The 21589-nt window shown below is 38.3% G+C and overlaps 1 protein-coding gene across 3 annotated transcripts in view; it reads right to left on the bottom strand.

Moving 5' to 3' along the window:
- Positions 1 to 1163: 1163 nt before the first annotated feature.
- UBXN2B (UBX domain protein 2B) overlaps positions 1164 to 21589 on the bottom strand; it is a 30865-nt gene continuing 10439 nt past the window's right edge. Inside the window, exons 3-8 of one of the 3 annotated variants that reach the window (XM_066266172.1) lie at positions 17310 to 17460; positions 15377 to 15460; positions 14337 to 14446; positions 11949 to 12086; positions 9396 to 9557; positions 1164 to 5571 (exon numbers count right to left, since the gene is read on the bottom strand). In XM_066266172.1, the coding sequence (XP_066122269.1) occupies positions 5409 to 5571; positions 9396 to 9557; positions 11949 to 12086; positions 14337 to 14446; positions 15377 to 15460; positions 17310 to 17460 (808 nt within the window). In that variant the 3' untranslated portion in view covers positions 1164 to 5408. Of the gene's footprint in view, positions 5572 to 9395; positions 9558 to 11948; positions 12087 to 13912; positions 14004 to 14336; positions 14447 to 15376; positions 15461 to 17309; positions 17461 to 21589 lie in introns of those variants that run through there. The other 2 variants (XM_066266173.1, XM_066266174.1) reach the window with 2 other exon arrangements.

Here is a 21589-nt window from a genome sequence, read left to right as displayed (position 1 = left end):
TTTTTAACAAAGTGAGCATAATACATTTTATCTGCCCAACAATCGCCAAGGGGAACTTGAAAATAGGCAATATATGCACGTGTCACAAATGATGAAATATTGTGTCTTTGACGTTGAAGTGTGTAACAGCCTCATATATAACAGAAGGTGTCAGGACTATTCTTACATTTACGCCTACTTGAAGAAGCCATGATTCAATCTTAAAATAAGAGGATGTTTTTATCAGATAACAATTTTTTACATTTAAAAACAACTACAATTATGTAAAAGTGATGTTTGTAAAACATTAATTGCCTTGTGGTTATGTTCAATCTAAGAGTTGTTTTGCTTTAACTCGAATTTAAAAACCAATGCATACCATAAACTGTAACCAAAAAAAATTAAAATTGCATAAAAACTAGAGCATGCACCAAAGAACGAACTTCAGATTTGGAATCAGCGATGCAGAAATATATAGAAACAGTTCTAAAACCCATGCAACAGAAAACGAAAAAAAATTGTTCCCCAGTGTAATTAACTTGGACAGACAGCACACAGAGATGGTGTGTGGGGAACAGACAACAATGAGGGGCTCGGGGGTCTCCCGCTCTGGTGGAGGCTGTGCCAAGGAGCCTGTAAAGGAAGTTACTCTGCCATTTCTAAGGTATCTTATCTGATTCATAAGCAAATGGGCAGGGCTCACTTAAGGTAAAGACTGACCTTTGCTAGTTGCGCACTGGCCAGAACTGCACTCTGGGACCGACCCAGTTTATAATCACACCACCCTGTGTGGCTTCTTTTGGTCAGGCCTGTGACCTGCCATGCGGCCCAGAGCTTGTCAGGTTTTTTGTTCACAACATGAAGTCATCTGCCACAGAGATCCCATCTGTCCCCCATAGGCATGTTACCTAGACCTGAAATAATCTTTTTTATGACTTCCTTGTCTTGCCTTTAAAAACCTTCGTCTTGCTGTAGCCCGTTGGAGCTCCTCTCTACTTGCTGGATGAGATGCTGCCTGATTTCATGAATTGCTCAATAAAGCCAATCAGATCTTCAGTTTTACTCCACTGAATTTTTTGCATCACTGATCAGGGACAAAAACTCTTAAGGGGAAAGAAAACACAATGTACTTATCAACAATATGTGTTGTTAACCAGGTTTTCAGAAATCCACTGTGACAAAAGTTGAGAAAAATTTGCACCTTTATTTTGGTGGGATAAAAACAGAAACGGTAATGGGAAATTGAGATAACATTACAACTCAGTTTCTTTTCTGCCCATCAAAAAGATGCACCACAGGAAATGTTACTCATGCTTAAAATATTCCACTGAGCCACTCAAATAAAACTGCAAATCAAGGAAATTTTGAAATGGATTTTCAATGAGTTTTACTGAAAACATTCTTTATTGGTAAGCAGACAATTCAAACTTTTTGATTACATACATCATGCAAAGCAACGGACCTCACACGTGGTTATCTAACTGCTCACTGTGATTTACTCTTTCTTGAGATAACAGATTTTAAGTTATAGTGACTATAGTAGTAAAAAGAAATCAGAAAAATGACTCTGATGCAAAATACTATGTAGTTCATGTAAAAGTCTTGTTAATCCCTTCTGGATGTTTAATTCTCTCTCCTAATGTAATTCTCTGTATTTTAGAAGACTATCAGACACAGAAAGGGCAGTGGTTTTGTACAGGCACCTATAGGCACTCCACATAATTGATTAAATAAAAAGCTATGAGAATATAAAGTTTCAAATAATTTCTCAGGATTTGGTTAATTGCCCCCATCCCTGTTTTGTTAATCCAATGCCCTTTTATTTAAAATCTTATTTGTTTCAATAGATTATTTCCTTAGGAAGATGATTTTACTCCTGTGAAAATGTAGTATATCCCTGGTCATCTTTTTGTACTGAGATTAACTTCTTGAACTGTTATTTATATATTCTCTAAGTTGTTTTCAATGAATGGAAAGAAACAAGGCTTCCTATTCTGGGGGGGTGGGGACACTTAGGAATAATCTTACTCTATGTTATAATAATCAGAAAAAGTTTTCTTTATGGTGGTGTAATCACCACTTCTTTTGTGGAATCTCTAGTAACATTCCTAGTATTAAAATCCCCAATACAGGCAAATTCACTGCCTTGAATATGACCAGAGCCCCCTGAGAAAGGTGAACTCCAAATGTATTGGCACATTTGAGTCAGCTGGCAGTGAGCAGGCACAGAAGACTTTCCCAGATACCCAGAAGTGACTGCTGCCCAGCAAACACCAAACATATACATACACAGGTGGCTCTGATATCGGGCAGTGACTATAGAGGTTGAAAGAAATTTTAGGAGCATGACAGAAAAAGCCAAGGCTGCCTTGAACACTGTTAGTAGAGCTAGGGGTGAAGGCTAGCAAGGGCTCAGAGGACGTGAGGGGCACGGCAGAGAACAGGCGAACTGCCACCAGAGGATCTAGCTGCCAGGAACAGACTGTTAGGAGAAACAGGGAGCTGGATGGTGCTGCCAGTGAGGGCTCAGAAGGAAGTGAGGAACATGCTGGTGGACACTACAGGAAAAGAGATTACAACTGTATATAGCAAAAAGGTAGCCGAATTGTGTCCTGCAGTTATGTGGAAAGCAGAAGTTGCAAGTGACAAACTCAAAATACTTAGCTAAAGAGATTTCTAAGCCAAGTTTAGAAGGGGCTGCCTGCTTTCTTCTTGCGGTTTATAGTAAAATGTGAGAGGACCTAGATAAATTGAGGCAAGAACTGTTAATTATAAAGAAAACAGGACTTGATGACTTGGAAATTCCTAGCCTACCCAAATGCAAATGCAAAAAAAAAAAAAAAGGTTAAAAAAAAGGAACTCGAAAGCCTGCTCTAGGGAAGGAGGTGAGTGGTGGGTGTGACATCCGCACACACCTGAGAAATGTCAAAGGCCTGAGGGTTCAGTCACTCCAAAAGGTTCTTTGAAGAGATGAAGGGTGTGACTCATAAATTTTCTCAGGATCTCAGGAAAAGTAAAAAAGAGATGGGATTATCTGGGGAATATATGTGGAGGTGCCTCTGGTCTATAGTGAATCCCCAAAACATACACAGAAGAGCCACGGTTCTCTGAGAATGCTAGACTGGCAGACATTGCCATCTTAAACTAAGACGGATAGAGTATGAAATGAAAGATGATCAGATCTCCCAGGATGCCACAGGCAAGACACAAGTTGACAGGACTGCTCAGCTACAAATATGTGCTAGCTTTCATGAAAAAAGAGGAGACTGAGAGGAAGCCCCAAGCCTGAAGCACAGTGCTGTCAGCCACAGAAGGCTATTCCCAGGCTGGGCCTGGCTGAATTTCTACATTACTTGGCACTGGTGGCTCCTTTTTTTCATTCCATTTTCTGATTATTTGAACAAGAATGTCTATAACTGTTATTCAATGCCTGTCCTGCCTTCATATTGGGAAAAGAGAAGTGGTTCTGTTAACAGAGGGAGAGAAACCAGGTTTCACGAATCATACCCAGATCCTAACTCATACCTGAATTAGATGATTTAATAAATGAGGTTTGGGATTTTGGAGCTGGTGAGATTCAGATAAGATACTGCATTTGAAGTTGATGCTGTAATGGCTTGAGACCTTTGAGCACCTCTGCATGGGGTGACTTTATTTGGGAATGGATGTGATTTTTGAGGCAGTAGTCAACTGTGGTAGATAGAATGGCCCCCCAAATGACTCAAGTTCTAACCCCCAAATGTGTGAATTCTGCAGATGTGATAGTAGTAAGCATTTTGAGATGAGGTGATCCTGGATTATGTAGGTAAACTAAATGTAATCACCAGCGTCCTTATGACAGAAAAGCAGCACTGAAGTTGGTAGTAAAAGAGGTAAGAACAGAAGCAAACATTAGAGGGGCACATCCCTAAGGGAGGGGACGCTAGTGGCCTCTACAAGTTGAAAGAGGCAAAGAACAGATTCACCCCTGGAATCTCCAGGAGAAACCTGTTCTGTTACTTTACAAGGGAAAGGGGACTTTAAAGATGTGGTTAACGTTACTCTGGTTACTATGGACCTTGTGATGGGGAGATAACCCTGGATCACATAGTGGGCCAAATCTAATCACATGAGTCCTTGAAAGCAGAGAACCTTTCCTGGCTGTTGTCACAGAAATGAGATGATAGAGAAGGGTCATAAAGATAGTGTTGCTGGCTTTGAAGGGAACAGAGGCCACAGGCCAAGGAATGCAAGTGGCCCCTGGAAGTTGAAAAGGCCAGGAAACGTTTCTCCCAGACTCTTGAAGGAATGCAGTCCTGTTCACTTTACTTTAGCCCAAGGAGACTAGATTGACCTACAGAATTAGAAGACACTAAATCCTTGCTGATATGAGCCACTAAGTTTGTAGTAATCTGTTAGAGAAGCAATAGAAAACTAACCAGGAGTGGTGGTGTCTTTGAAGAAAATGTGTTTCTACCATCCCTGATGCGCCTGCCTCCTTCGGGAAATACCCGGCCCTGCAGAATGCAGACTTCTCCGCTGGTCGTACTTTACATCCAGTTGGCCTAGCAGGACTGACATTCTTGCATTTCTACACTTGTTTTGCCCTAAAGTAGACGAGACGAGATTGGGCGCGTTCAGGGTGGTATGGCCGTAGACTTGCCCTGGAGTAGAATACATCCTGGTGTTGATACTTTGAACAGTGTTTAGTATCTATAACGGGTCCCCTGAAAATGTGTTGAATGAATAAATGAATGTGATCAAGGTAGATGCTAGGAGAAATGGTAACTCCTCTATTTTAAAGTGCTATCTGCCATATCTCAAAATTGTTGAAAAAAGAAAAAAGAACTGTTGCCCTTTACATCTGTTTCTAGTTTATGATGTTCACACTTCTGTAAAATACAAGGCCAAACTGTATTTTTTGATACAGGGAAAAAGCTAAATCAGAAAGTAAAAAGGATGCATATTATCTTAATAGGAGAAATAATCACTGTACTCAAAGCATTTCAAAACCAGATTATAGATACTCTTCAGTATAGATTACAGAAAAAATTTAAAAATATTTCAGCAGAAGATTCCTTAATGGCTCTTGATCAATGCAGCATCCAGAAACTTTAGTGCAAATTTTACCAAGTTTATCAAAATGGGGATTGTTCATTTTCTCTGCCAACAAATGCTGTTACATTAACACTGACATATAACAAATTGGTATGTCTGCATATTTAAAAGTTATTAACATAAGTCAGTCCTACAAGTAAAAACTCAAACACATTAATCTCAAAATCCACTCCTAATCCAAACTCATCAACACTAAGGCTGATGGGTAGAAGAATAAAACCAAAACGTATCTGTATAAATAATAAAAACAAGCTGGTACTCTTAAAATTAAGTTTTCCTTATCAGTATGGCACATTGCGTCTCCTGCACGTGGAGCATGAGCAGGAGCTGTACTATTTTAGTTGCTGGAGTAACACCGTGTTAAGAATATCTGCTTCTTGTAGTGTCAGGTTTTCATCGGTTAGCTCTTTGTTTGGAAATGAAGTCACAAGAATAAAGTCAAGAGTTGCAAATTCAGGGCGGGACTGTACAATGAAGTCCCGAACATCCAGGATCCTGAGAAATAAGATAAAAATAATTTGTGATACAGAAGTTTTACTGCCACATGTGCTTCTAGCTAAAATTAGATAACAAAGTTAACAATACTAATCCTTAATTGTTTTGTAACTTTAATTTACACTATGTGAACAGATGGATTAATCTTAGCTTTAGGATAAAATGTGAAGAGTAACAATAGAGTATACCAACTATCTACATTATCTACTTTTACTGTAAACAGAAACAACCTTCTGATGAATTATGTAGAAAATAAATGTCAACCATGTTTTTACAACGAAAATGCAAGTCCTACTTTTCTCAGAGTATAAAATGTTTTGGCAGCATATGTCCCAGAAAAAGGTACCTCAAATTGGCCTCTGCCAAAGTGCCTCTGAAATTATAAAAACTGTAAGTCATAAAGAATAATTTTTAAAAATTACTTTCACATAAGGCCTCTGGTTTAAATAATGGAATAGGTAAACACGGTACTGGAATCCCTTCACAACCACATCAAAATTATAACTGAACTACAGAAAAACCGTCATTCAGAACTGCCTGAGATCTAGCTGAACCGAAATCCTACAACTAAGATGTAAAGAAGCCACACTGAGACCGGTAGGAGGGGTGGAGACATGGAACGGGCTGCTCCCACACCCATGTGCAGTGGGTAACAACTGGGAGGCATATCTGGCTGTGAAGGTCCTCCCTAAAGAGTGAGGATGGGGTCCCAGCCCACACTAGGCCTCCCAGCCCAGGGTTCCCATGCCAGGAAGAGAAATCACCATAACTTTTGGCTGTTAACACCAGTGGGGATTATGGCTGAGTGAGACACAGGGCTGTTGGGCCACCCCTACACAGACTTACTTGGATTCACTCCCCCTGAGCTCCAGCACTGGGGCAGCAGCTTGAAAGGCACTAGAGACATACGGAGAGAAACTGAATTTTCTGGTATCGAAAGGAGAGCTGGAGGGGCAGCTCTCTCCCAGACGGAAATGCTGACAGGGGCCAGCGATCCTCTGATAACTCCTCCCCCAATAGTGCCAGCAGGCAGGAACCATGTCTGAATCTCCATCAACCTGGTTAACACCACTAACCCCACCCTGGTGATTTCCTGAGACTTGTCCCACTCAGCTTCAGGGCGTACCCAAGCTAGTTTCAGTGGCTTTTCCATACAAATGGCCTGTTAAGGCCCATGCTTCAGATGTTCCTAAAATCTCTAAAACAAGCAGCATCATCCTCAGAGAACTCTGTACTTCTTGTTAAGTGGTCCCAGACGCAGCATTAGCAACAGCTGGCCTTGGCTTGCAGTTTGGCCTTCCTGGGAACCTCCAAGCCCAGCACAAGTAGCAGACATTGACAGATCACGTTGTAGCTCATGTTGGTGGCCCCAAGCAGAACACAGGAGGTGGCTGACCTGGACTTCTACCTCCTAGGAGGCCTCAGAGCCAGCAGACCCAGTGGGCAGCTTTACACCACATCAAAGCACCACCTAAACACCTCCACAAGTGACACATTCAAGAGGCAGACTCAGCAGGCACCAGAGCCTCACTGAAGTTAAGTCCTGTTCTGTGGGGTGGGCCCCTGCACAGCTGATCCTTCACAGCAGTCACAGCCAGTCCTTGCAGCTGATTGGCCCAGGGTAAATCCCTCCCACTAACATGCCAACAGCCTCCCACTAAGGCTCACCTACAAGAGGGCATACACAAACCATACATGGGGTGAAGAGGCACACACAGAGTGCCCAGCTTAGATGAACAGAAAGAAAGGCTGTGCCACTGGACCCTACAGGACACTTACTACATTAAATCAGCCACTCTACCAAGCCTGAAAGAAACCAGCTCTACCTAATCCATAGAGACAAACACAGGGAGGTGGCCAAAATGAGGAGACAAAGAAGTATATCCCAAATGAAAGAACAGAACAGAACTCCAAAAAAAAGAACTAAACAAAATGGAGACAAGCAATCTACTACATGCAGAATTCAAAACATTGGTTCTAAGGATGCTCAATAAACTTAGAAGAGTAGAACAACTTAGGGAGAACTTCAACAGCATAAAGAATGACATGAAAGTCATAAAAAAGAACCAATCAGAAGTGAAGGATACACTAACTGAAATGAAGAATTTATACGAAATCAGTAGTAGAGTAGATGAAGCAGAGAATCAAATTAGTGATTTGGAATATAAGGAAGCAAAAAACATGCAATCAGAACAGCAAAAAGATAAAAGAATCTAAAAAATAACAATAGTGTAAGGAGTCTCTGGGACAACTTCAAGCACACCAACATCCGCAGCATGGGGGTGCTGGAATGAGAGGAGAGAAAGCAAGAAATTGAAAACCTATGTGAAAATATATAATGACAGAAAACTTTCTTAACCTGGTCAAGAAAAGAATGTATGAGTCCAGGAAGCACAGAGTCCCAAAGAAGATGAACCCAAAGAGGCCCACACCAAAACACATCACAATTAAAATGCAGAAGGTTAAAGGCAGAATCTTAAAAGCAGCAACAGAACAGCAGTTAAGTTACCTACAAAGGAGCTCCCATAACATTATCAGCTGATTTATCAATAGAAACTTTGCAGGCAGAAAGGATTGGCTAGATACATTTAAAGTGATGAAAAAAAAAAAAAAAGGACCTATAACCAAGATTACTTTACCCAGCAAAGCTATTATTTAAAATTGTAGGACATATAAAGAAATTCCCAGACAAAAAATAAAGCTAAAGGAGTTCACCACCACCAAACGAAGTACTGCATGAAATGTTAATGGGTGAAGAAGAAAGAAGAAGAAGAAAGAAGAAGAAAAAAGAAAGAAGAAAGAAGAAGGAAGAGGAAAAGATAAAAAAATATGAACAAAAATTGGCAATGAGTACATATCTATCAACAATTGAATCTAAAAAACAAGCAGAACAGTAACAGACTCATAGATTACAGAACATGTTGACAGTTGCCAGTTTGGGGAGGAGATGGGTGAAAAAGGTTAAGGAATTAAGAAGTACAAATGGGTTGTTACAGAATAGTCATGGGGATGTAACGTACAGCATAGAGAATATAGTCAATAATACTCTAATAACAATGTATGGTGTCAGATGGACACGAGGTTTATCATGATGACCACTTATTAAGTTATATAAGGTGTAATCACTGGGTTGTATACCTGAAAATAATATGTAATATTATATGTCAACTGTAATTCAAAAATAAAAAATGAGCTAAAATGGAAAAAAATTACTTTCACATATACATAGTAACTCCGGGAGAACTCTCCAACCAACCAAGATATCTGGCTAGGGCATACACAGTAACTCAACTAACGTCATAAATGTATTTCTCAGAGGGATACAATAAACAAAAACAATATGATGTACAAGTGAATGTTAAAATGACATTTAAAATGGTTTATTTGAAGTACTTGACAATAGCACAGTTAAATGTCACACTACAAATTTATACTATGGAGAATTTGCTATGTAAAAGTCAATCCTGATCAGAATTACCATAAATTTTATAGGAGTATAGTCCAAATAAGATTTTAATATATTAAATTAAACCTGATTCCACTTCACATTGTTTAGCAACAGTGCAAAACTGCAGCTTTTACCAATTTTCTTTATTATTTTCTTTTATGATACCTGGATTTGCCTTAGTATTTGAACAGTTTACAAAGGATGTTTAATTACCAAGTATTTCACTTCATATACATAGCTATTACCCTTTTAAAGTTTTTTTCTTTTGTTAAAAACTCATTGCAAATCTAAATAATACCCTATTCTTCATTATCCAAGTTACATCCAATTCTACAGAGATAAGTAACCATGCACGTAGAGCAAACTTGAAGCTTACCTGTGTGTACTATTGAATCTTTGTATCAAACGACTTCCATCTGCAAGCCTGATTTGAATTTTTGTTGTTGGCACTGAATCATCAAGAAGAACAATTGCATTCAGTAGAGATTTATCTTCCTCTTCTGGGGAGGAAGGTGTACTGACAATTTCAGGAGTGAGGCTATAAAAGAAAATGAGAATTAGAATACAAGTCTGAACACACAAGGTAGGTGACAAAGTGAAAACCAGGGATAACCACTTATGCCTGTGTCTGACTCTAGAGCTACCACCCCATTGCATCCGACTAGCAAGAACAAGGCTCCCCTGGGGTCTCCTGTACTTCTTCCAACCTCTTCCATTAATTTTTAATTATTTCGAATCCTATGATTTTGACTTAGTTTATGCAATCTCTTTCAAAAGTCTATGTGGGTATTCGTTCCTCCTTTATCCCTTTGAAATTTAGTGAAACTGTTTAACACATACCAACCTTCAGAAACCTGAGGGACTTTGAGTTAACATCAAAGGATGACAGACTTAGTTTCGATCTCATCTAAGTTCATTGCATAAACTTAAACGAATCTCTTTGAATTCCAAATCTATCATTTATAAAATGGAGGATACTATGCTATGAAGGTAAGTTAACAGGCATTCCTCAGAGATATTCAGGTTTGGCTCCAGACCACCACGATAATGTGAGTGCCACAGTAAAGCGAGTTGTAATCTTTTGGCTGGTGAAGGGTCCTGCCTTCAACTTGGAAAACAATCAGCACATCTGAAGCACAATAAACTGAAGTGCAGTAAAAAAGGTCTACTGGACACTAAGACCTAGCACAGTGTGTCAACAGGTACCAGCTAGTTTTGCAAATACCATAAATTGTTAACTTAATATTAAATACAATATTTTTAAAAGTTATGTTAATATTTAGTCTCCAAAGTCTCATCTATTTGCCATGTGAAACTTTATCATTCAATTGATCAAATGATAGTGACATTAATATATTGTACGTATGTTTCAAGTATTACATCAGAAAGATAATTTAAAAAAAGGAAAATAAGGAAGTTAATTGATAAAACAGGGTTTCTAGGCAAACTGGAAGAAAGGAAGTAGGTTGTAAGCATAGTAATTCCCTCAGATAGAGGGAGAAACACCTTCAGACTGAAAAGACGGAGGCCAGGATGAATTTAATAAATGTAGAGGTAACAGGGAATATATTGAGAAAGTGAATTCTTAGCAGCCTCTAGTTGCTCAGTGAAGCTGCAAGTGAAGACATGCTGAGATGGGACGGGAGAACAGGAGGCTCAGGGCAAGCAGGGAGTCCCAGGAATGCTCTTTGATTCTGGTGGGGAGGCGCAGCCTGGCTGCCCAGCGCTGTGTGCGGACATCCCAGCAGCACTGCTCTGCACAGGGGCAGACAAATCCACGGCTGTACAATAAGGCAAAGGGACTGTGGAATTGCTGGGATAAGAAGAAGAAAAGGCAGGGGGAAAGGGGCTGTTAGGTTTTAGAGAAAACAGCCCTCAAGGTCCAGGGACCAAGATGAAGTCAAACCTCAAGTATGGTGGCCAGAATGAGTGATGGGAGCAAAGAGAATCTTTTGGACTGAACAGTATAACAGGTAATGACTGCTCTTAAGTAGAAACAGAGATTTGCTTTGCATAATGACTTCATCTTCATACACACCAGCTCAAATGCCGGGACGAATGTCTACTTGTCAGCCCTACCTATCAAAAATGAATTTGTGCTTTTCTAGGTCTTCTGCTTGTCCTGCTCTACTAAGTTTATTTTTATTTCATAACACCCTTTTCCTACCATTGTAACTTTACGGTTCTACATCTATGATTTGTGCTTTATTATATTAACACTTTGGGTGTTTTTTTTTTAATTTTGTAGTAAATTATTGGGTGATGTTGGTTAATACAATTATGTAGGGTTCAGGTATACAATTCTGTAATACTTTATCTGTATATTGTGCATTGTGTGTTCAACACCCCAAGTCAAGTCTCCCTCCATTACCACTATCCCTTTATCCTTCTTAACCTCGCCCACCCCCTCACCCTCCTGCAATCCCCACACTGTTGTCTGCGTCCATGAGTTTTTCTTTGCTTAATCCCTTCACCTTTTCCACCCAGGCCCCCAAGCCCCGACCCCCATCCCCTCTGACAGCTGTCAGTCTGTTCCCCTATCTATGAGTCTGTTTCCATTTTGTTTGCTAGTTCATGTTTTTACCCTATAATTATATATATGTCACCATAAAAAATTAGGTTAGTTTCCATCTATGTAAAGTTCTGTTTTCAGTTAAACAATGGAATTATTATTATTAGCCCACCAAATATGGAGGAATGACAGATCTACACGGGATAACTGTGAAGATTGAGTTAATGTATATAAAGTGCTTAGAGGGCCAGGTAACTGCTTTCTAAGTATTAGCTACTATAATATTATTACCGGATCTTCTTATCTAATTCCATCTCCAAAGTCTTAGTTTTTACTTTTGAGGTAATTTTTTTTTTAATTCTCAAAGGAAATTCATGTTGAACAAAGATAAGTATTTTTCTCGTTTTAGGATTCTACCTTCCAAGCTTTTGTCCTTCTCCACTAAATGCCTTGAACCTCAATCTGGGTTTTATGTATTCTTGATCCTGATGATCCTCCATATCCAAGTTGACTTGGCCACCATGAACCAGTCGCTGAAGCTCCAGGGGAATTTCTCTTTTAAAAAGGGGGAAAAGATTTTGGTTAACTTTTGGGAAAAAAATTAATCTAGACTGCTGAGATTACTATAATCAAGTTGAAAGCTACACTGGAAAACCACAATTTTTGTGTAAATTGTAATACAAAAATTTCTGTGATGATTGAGTAGGTATTTCTCTATCTACAGATAATCCTGTAGATGTTTCTTTCTTAAAGTACATCACATCATTCACTAGTGATTCTCAACATAGGGATCTTTTGTTGTCATTGTGATCTTGGAGTGTTTCTAACAAATTATAAGACAGTAGTTCTTACCTGAATTAACACTAGAAACTTCCTAGGAGGACATAATAGTAAATTCAGGTATTTCTTTCTAAACTACCTGGAAGTTTTTAAAATGACAGGGGTGTTTCTGACTGATGTGTGCCTCCCAAGTGTGCTGCTCAGGGCAGGATGAAGACGCTCTGGCACGGGGAGGCTTCCTGCATGATGAGGACCTGGCTCAGGCTCCACAGAACCACGGACGGCCATGCCTGAGTTCTGTGATGGCGACACTACTAATAATGTTGGAGCCTAAATTCTAAGGCTGAAGCTCTGTCTTACATATGAGCTAGCACTCAAACCTGTTTTGGGTTTTTTTTTTGTACTGTATTAACATGCTTTGAAATTTCCATCTTCCATATAAACCAAGGGAAGATTTACCTTGTTTAGTTTGGAACTTCAGCAACTCCCTGACTGCAATGCCACTTCCAGAATGAAGTTGCCAACTTCACATACCTCGTTATTCTGATTTTATGTCTCCCACACTGGTATGATAAATACTAGACTGCACATAGGTGCAAACTTATCTGACTGCTTTGTTACGTCTCCTGGTGTGGTCATACCTGGGCATTTAGAAATTGAAATAAAATTTTATAATAAACTTTCGTTCCTGCAGTATTTTTAAAATAAAATTTCCACTGATTTTTTGGACATAATGTACACAGAAAGATTATATTATTTATGAATTCTTCTTTGAAGAGAGTGATGATGGTATTACAAAATATTTGTTAATAAAGGGAAAATGATCGTACAGTTGGTAATCACTGACACCAATCGTTGCTTTCCAGGAGTCTTTTCTAAAACTGTTCTTGATTAGTGTACCATGATTGTGTGAACAGTAGCCTACAAAGTTTATAGATTATTTTCATTTAGTAAGTTAGTTCTGATCTTTATTATAGTACATTGATCATCAATGTTTTCTTCCACCATCTTGAAATAAGCATCAATTTCAGCAGTAGTATTGCTCTTCACAGATGAACACTTTCCCTACTCACTAACTCCCAGCTCTTCCCAGTGACTGCAGAGGTCCAACTTCCTAGCACTGACAAACTATTATACCTTTGTATTCACACTCACCATACACTGCCCGTGTACAGAACAGCTTCCTGCCTATTTCAATGACGTCAGTATACTGCTTACAGTATTTCTTGCCCTATATTTGATATTCTGACATTTCTTTGTAGAATTCAAATTCAAAATCCATGCTAATTAATGTTCTAAAATGCTTTTCCTTCAGAGTTCCTCCACTAACTCAACTCCAGTGAGTCTCTTCTCCACTCTGCTTCAGCCACTCCCTTGGACATATTTCATCACTTGGAAAAGCCCCACCTTCAATTCCTGGGTAGAGTATAACCTCCTACTCCAGTCCCTTGACTGCCACTGAAATCTCCCAGTTCATCACCAATATCTTAGCAAAATATCTTATCCTTCAGCAAGAAGGGCTAATGAGCTATGACGTTCTTTGGACGGGTCAGAGTACTATGTATCCAGTTTACTTTCATAAATTATAACTTCAAACTAACCTTTTGAAATCTTCTGCCAGTAGTAATGCCACTTTAAAAGATTTCTAATATAAGTTGCTGAATTTCAGGCATACATGCAATGAAAGTCACCCTGTCAACAGTAAGCAGGACAGTGGCTTAGTGGATGGGTAGCTACATGCTAATCAATTCACTGACTTATTACATTGAGATCTGTGACCAAAGCTCATCAGAGTTTTAAAGGCAGCAATGTTTTATTGCCGCCCCATCCCTCACAGCTGAAAACCAGTAACTTATGGGCAGCTATAAGTCCTTTATATACTTACCATACCCTTTCCCAGGAGCCACTGGCATAATATAATTCTTAAAATCCAGTAGTGCCCTAATGAAAGGCATTCTGATTAAAAACAACAACAACAATAAAAAACCCTAAGTAAAAAAATAGAACACAAATAACACAGCTTACCCTCTTTTAACGGACTCCAGAAATTGAGCATTTGTTGGGTCATTGTAAGGTCTCAATTCTCCATCATCTAAACTGAAACCATTGCTCCACAATTTAAGCAAAATCTGGACCTTTTGAGCATAGAAAAAAAATTAAAGAAATACAAAAATCCATCTACATCAAACAATTTTAAGTTTCAAATGTGGTATTTCACAACATATTAAAACACTTAATTTAAAACTTTCTTGGGGTGGTGAACACACAATACAATATACAGATGATGTATTACAGAACTGTACAATTGAAACCTATATTATTTTATTAGTCAATGTCATCCCAATAAATTTTAAAAATATGGAGTTATTTGTACTGTTCTTTACTCACAGATACAATAAAGACATAGTGAACATAAGTGAAGTCAGTGGTGTTTGCGAAGCAGACTTGTATTTAGCTTAACAAAGGGAAATGGCTAAAATACCAAAAGTCCAACAGGCCCCACACCTGGCCCCTGGGCCTGGATATAATTATTTCTAGCTTACTAGAAAATGACAACAATGAGAGCAGCCAGTCGCCACTCCCCAACCACCATTCTCCTTCTGTGCCCAATATTCTCAGCTAGAGCTCAAATATTCATTCCACGGGGAAAGGCAGAATTTCCAGTGAGCCTCCGAGTCTAAATTATACATGTTTAAAATGAGGTTATAACTTCACAATTTCAAAAGGTAACAAATAATAATTTTAGGTGTTATGTTTACAACTCAGCTCATTCTATATTATGTCAGTACACCATTTATATAATCATTATATAATATAAGCTCATTTTAGAGTGAGTCATATATTCTTTCAACAAAGAGTTACATATGTATCTCTTAAGTACAAGGCGCATCTGGGATACAAAATATAAAATTTGAGACTAAAAAGTTACACTTTAGGCCTTTTAATCCATGTTTCACAAATTAAGAAAAAAGATTATATTTATATTACCAATTTTTAATTTTAAAACAAACAGTAGTAACTAGAGACAAATATCTATAATTTGTCATTTTGATTACTGTACCTACATCCTGCAGCTGATTTTCTCCATAGATGTATTCAGATCGCTTACAAAAGGAATTACCCAGTCTGTATCCTCCACCTGTAAATGACTACAACACACAGCAAGTAAGCTGAACATTCACCAAGGCTTATTAATTTTATATAAGCAAAATGTTGTAATAATGTGTGATATATATTTTAAAACTAGATAAACTGCAATTACTCAAACTGGTTTATATTTTACAGGAAAATGTTATGTTAAAATTACAATCGTATATTACAGAGAAGTGAATTCAAGTAAAAATTGTTTCTTTCCATAAAAGCATTAGTAACTCAGGAATAGAAATAATTTAGGCCAATCTTAAACTAAGAAATTTATTTGTACATTGAAATATATATTTTCAAGTATAAACAGATTTTAAAAAGCCATCATTAATATTTTATAAGTCTTATAATAAAAATGTTTAAACCATATTTCACAAACTAAATAAGAGATTCATAAAGAAAACATTTTATAGAGAGGCATACATTATCCTGAAAAAAGCTCTACAATTATTTTATAAGCTGCTTTTTATTCAACTTCAACATATTAACTATGGTTGTGCTTTTTATTTTGCTATAATAATTATAAGGTCTTCTGCTTTTCAGGTAGGATAGCTTATGAGGTTAGAAACTCCATTCCTTTTAACCACCATTTATATCATAAATGAGCTTTTAAACATCACATTGCTTTCTTTAGTATAGACTAACATATCAATTCCATATTTTTCTTATGCAATTAGAGAACTTGCAAAAACAAAAATTATCTTAGACTTGACTAAAAAAGAATTCCAAGCTATTGGTAAATAATGAAAACTAAAATTTATGTTTCATTGAGAATAGTGGTTCTCAACAGAGGATGTCTGTGACAATGACACATGTCCAGGCACACCTGAAAGCTAGTAAACTGTAATACCTGTGGCCATGTGGTAGTTTAGAAAACCTCCCCAAATGATTTAAAAGGGAAATCAGGTTGAAAATGCTAATTATGAGAACATATGACAATTTTACACAAAAATACACTTGAAGTTTTCTTTAACATACCAATACTGTGTCTATAAAGTTTTGTAGAAATTAAAGAAGGTACAATAAAAATATTATCCAATGAAGGAAGAAGAACCTTTTCAGCAACAATGGAGCAACTGGTCCTCATAAGTCAAAACATGAATCTAGACTTAAACTTTAGGTAAAATTAACTAAATGGGTCATAAGTTTAAACGGAAAACGTAAAACTACAAAACTTTTCTAGGTAACACAGAAAAAATCTGGGATCCACAGTTAGGTGAAGAGTTCTCAGACAAGACACTAACAGCATAATCCACAAAAAAGGGGGAAGCAAAATGGACTTTATCAAAATTTAAAACTTTTGCTCTATTTAAAACCGTGGTAAGAGAATGAGAAGGCAAGCTACAGAATAGGAGGAAATATATGCAAAATTTTATCTTACATAGAACCCATATTTATTAAAATAAAGAACTCTCAAACAATTTTGTTTGTAACAAAACAATCCAATTTGAAAATGGGCCAAAGTCATGAAGACATTTTACTAAAGAGGATAATTTTTAAAAAATTTTAAAAAGAGGATAATAAAGACACTGGCAAATAAGCGTATAAAAAGATGTTCAACATTACAGACCATTAGGAAATTGCAGATAACCTCATTAGCCATTAGGGTAATGGAGGAAACTGGATGAAAGATACACAGGACCTCTCTGTATACTTTTTGCAAATTCCTGTGCGTCTAGAATTAATAAAATAAAAATCAAGACGCATGAAATGTAAGAAGATGCCTAAACTTTCAATCATTAACAGAAATACAATCTTATAAAAAGTAATCAAATATTTAAAAGAGAAACACACAGAAAAAGAATGTTATCAAACATATAACTAGTATACTTAGTTTTAAAATTGAGCATTTACCTTAGATTTGTCATCACCTGAAGATCTTGTGGCTTCATTCAAAGGGACAGCCCCGTGTTCCCTTGCCTCTTTGAAAAGTTCATTCACAATTTTCCCAGTTGAAGGTCGAACTACATGTAATCCACTGTATTCTTGTTCACTTGAATAGAACCTTTAAACATTACAGTTTATGAAAAGAAACTCCAAATAGACATAAATTACTTTCAAGTAAAAAGCTACATAGTCTTAGGGAATAACTGATTTGAAAAAGATAATTTATATGCCTTCTATGTGGAAATATTTAAATTTAAGAATAGGATTAAGGAACTTAAATAGTGAACACTTCGTATAGTTTGTAATGGAATTACAGACTCTTGGTAGCAAGCTCACATGTGGTGTGAGAACTGGCTTGTTTCTCCTTCCCTCACGCCCTGCAGTCGCTTATCACATGCACTTCTGGTGTCTGGGGAAGAAGTGCTGACAACTAGGAGCTAAGTCTCTTCCCTGAGGAATCCACTCAGTCGGGACCTAGTTAAGTGGAGAGACTCAGTTAGATCCAGATGGTGTGAACACCTAAATCTCCACTACAGGCCTACACTCCTCAGAATTTTGGGGACTGAAAAATTATAAACCTCTGGTATAAAGTTAAAATGATTTAGACCACAAACAAGTTTTTCAGTATGTAGAAATGATTTTTACTCTCACTTCAACTTCATAATGGTCTTCTGGAACATAAAAATTTCCTTTGCATTAATATCCTATTTTATCTTGTAAGATTTTTTTCAGTCAAGAATAACAGAAAATACAACCAATAAAATATCAACACGGAGACTTCCAGTATAAGATGACAATCAGGGCTCATGTTTTTAACTACCCATTTTGTCCAAATCAGTTTCAAATTTGCACTGAACTTACTCATAAGACAAAAGGAGGGGGCAAATTATATCAGCACTGGAGAGTAACAATGGAGGTCACCTTTACAGTTCCTCCAAAATTAATATGTGCAAAACTGAACAGAAAGAGGGAAGGGCAGACCAGCTGTCACTTCACGTTAAGTGAAGGAAAAATCCAGCTGGAGAACAAGTGGACACAAGCAAGCAGAACCCACTAACATAAGGTGGCTTACAACTGCTGAGGGTGCTGGTGGACAAGGAGGTGAGTTGCCCCTATCCTGCTAGAGCTCTGGGGAAAACACTGAGGCCTCGTTACCCAGACCAGGAGCCAATGAAGCCTTCCTGCCAAGCTTACATTCAGAGGGTCTATATGCTGCCAAAGTGGGCTATTTTTCTTTTCTCTCTTTTTTAAAAATTTTATTTATTTTTTAAGTTCGAGGAGGGGAGATAGTAAGACAGATCCCTGCATGTACCCTGGCTGGGATCCACCCAGCAACTCCCGTCAGGGCCCAACACTTGAATCAACCGAGCTATCCTCAGCACCTGGGGCCAACGCTCGAACCAACAGAGACACTGGCTGCAGGAGAAGAAGTGGGAGAGAAGGGGGAGAGGGGAGAGGAGAGAAGCAGATGGTCGCTTCTCATGTGTGCCCTGACCAGGGATTGAACCTGGGATGTCCACATGTCTGGCTGATGCTCTATCCATGAGCCAACCAGCTAAGGCCAAAATTTTATTTTTCAATTACAATTTTATTCAATATTTTGTATGGTTTCAGGTGTACATCATAATGGTTAGACAATCATATACTTTACAAAGTGACCCCCCCCAATATTTCAAATAACCACCTGGTACCATTTATAGCTGGCCCTTAGGACAAGCATTAATATTAGGAGCTGGACAACAGATGATTTTAGGTAGCTATGAGAAACAAATAGGAAAGAGAGGGAAAAAAATTATATGGAAAGGAAGGGTAATGAAAGAAAAGAGAAAAAAAGAAGAAAGAGAAGAAAAGAAAGCTTCTTGTTATAGCTATCTCCTGTTGTAGGTCCTTTGCTCCCTATCCCAGGTCTCTATCCTAGGAAAATACAACTACTGTATAGGGTTCTTTTTTATCTTGATCTCACTGGAAAACCAGACGTTGAAAAAGATTTACTAGCTTCTTTATGGTTAATGCTTTTTATTTATATTTATTTTTATTTTACTTTTTTGTGGGAGAGACAGAGAGAGGGACAGACAGGGACAGATATACAGAAAGGGAGAGAGATGAGAAGCATCAATTCTTCGTTGCAACACCTTAGTTATTCATTGACTGATTTCTTATATGTGCCTTGACTGGGGGTCTATAGCTGAGCCAGCGACCATGGGGTTCTGTCTATGATCTCCCGCTCAAGCCAGTGACAACAGGGTTTCGAATCTGGGTCCTCTGAGTCCCAGATCGATGCTCTATCCACCACCACCACCTGGGCAGGCTATTTATTTTTACTTTCTTTTATTAATTTTCCTTTTTATTGCCATTTATTGGGGTGACACTGGTTAACAAAATTATCCAGGTTTCAGGTGCACAATTCTACAACCCATCCTCTGGACACTACATTTATTGCATGTTCACCTCCCCAAGTCAAGTCTGTGCCATCACCATTTGTCACCCCCCCCCCCCCAATAATGCTTTTCATTACCTGTTTAAGAAATCCCTGCCTACCTCAAGGTCATAAAGATAGTCTATTTCCTCTGCAAGTTTTGTTTTCCTTTTATATTTAGATCCATAACCCATTCAATATCCTTGACTCTCATTCTCTATTTAAACTTAAATGATCATCAAAATATTTGTCCGCTCCCATAAATAACAATCTCCTTTGTAAAAATGACTGTCAAATATGTTTTCAGCACACTCTTACTTATGGTCCAGTGCTGAGTTTAAAAGCCCCTACGTAAATCAAGTTCATCTCTCTCAAACTAAACCTATGTTCCTCACATATACCTTTCCATTAACAACCACATTTTTTTCCCTGTATCCCAAAATAAGGTCCTGGGCAGATGGCTCAGCGGCTAAAGCATCATTCCAGTGCACTAAAGTCATGGGTTCAATCCCTGGTCAGGGCATATACAAGAAGCAATGAATCAGTACACAACTAAATAGATCTAAGTGGAACAGCAAGTTGATGCTTCTCTCTCTCTCTCTCTCTCGCCCTTCTCCTACCTTTTCCTCTCTCACTCGCTCTCAAATCAATGGTAAAATAAAAAAAACACACAAAACTTTGACTTCTGTTTTCATCATTCATTTACTCCCTATTTCCCATGCCATCTAGTTTCAACAATGAAATCTCTGCAAGTATCCTACATTGACTTCACCCTTTCACTCCATCCCACTGGCACACCCAAATCCAAAATTTTACATTCCTTAAACTATAATTATTTTCTTCTTGATTTGTCTCCTTATCCTCTATTCTCCCCATTACTATTAATTTTATATTGTATTTCTCTAAAAGTGTATAATAATAGCTTACACTTATCAAGGCGATTTGTGCTCAATTAATCCTTACAACAATGGTATTATTCCCCTTTTACAGATAAGGAAACTGAAGCTTAGGGAATTTTTTATTTTTTATTTTATTTTATTTTTATTTTTTTTGTATTTTTCTGAAGTTGGAAACGAGGTGGCAGACAGACTCCCGCATGTGCCCAACCGGGATCCACCCAGCATGCCCACCAGGGGGCGATGCTCTGCCCATCTGGGGTGTTGCTCTGTTGCAACCAGAGCCATTCTAGTGTCTGAGGCAGAGGCCATGGAGCCATCCTCAGCACCCGAGCTATCTTTGCTCTTGGCTGCGGGAGGGGAAGAGAGAGACAGAGAGGAAGGAGAGGGGGGAGGGGTGGAGAAGCAGATGGGTGCTTCTCCTGTGTGCCCTGGCCGGGAATCAAACCCGGGACTCCTGCACGCCAGGCTGACGCTCTACCACTGAGCCAACCAGCCAGGGCCAAGCTTAGGGAATTTAAAAAACTTTTTCATTGGCAAAACATATTAAAAAATTATAACTGAGGGGTGCCCATTTGTAGAATCAAATTTTTATTATTATATAGGCTTTCCACTGCCTTCTACACAAGCACAACTCTCCTTGGTATTCAAGGCTGTCCATGAAGGGCCTGTGTCAAGGACTGGCTACAAAGTTTGTGGGGCCCAGGGAGTCTCCTTGCTCAAAATTTATGAAGAATTTCAAGACAGTTAACAGCAAAGCATTATACTAAGCATAAGGTCCCTCTCAGCAGGGCTCTGTGTGACTGCACAGGTCACATATCCATGAAGTCCGCCCTGGAAGCACTGCAGCTATCAAACCTTATTTACCACTAGTGTACTGAAGATCTGCTGGTTCCTTTTCAAGACGCCTCTTGCCATTTTTATTATTCTGTGCC

Source organism: Saccopteryx bilineata, chromosome 3, assembly GCF_036850765.1.
Source record: "Saccopteryx bilineata isolate mSacBil1 chromosome 3, mSacBil1_pri_phased_curated, whole genome shotgun sequence".
NCBI lineage: Eukaryota > Metazoa > Chordata > Mammalia > Chiroptera > Emballonuridae > Saccopteryx > Saccopteryx bilineata.
Note: the sequence above shows the minus strand (reverse complement) of the source record. Positions and strands in the feature narration are given on the sequence as shown.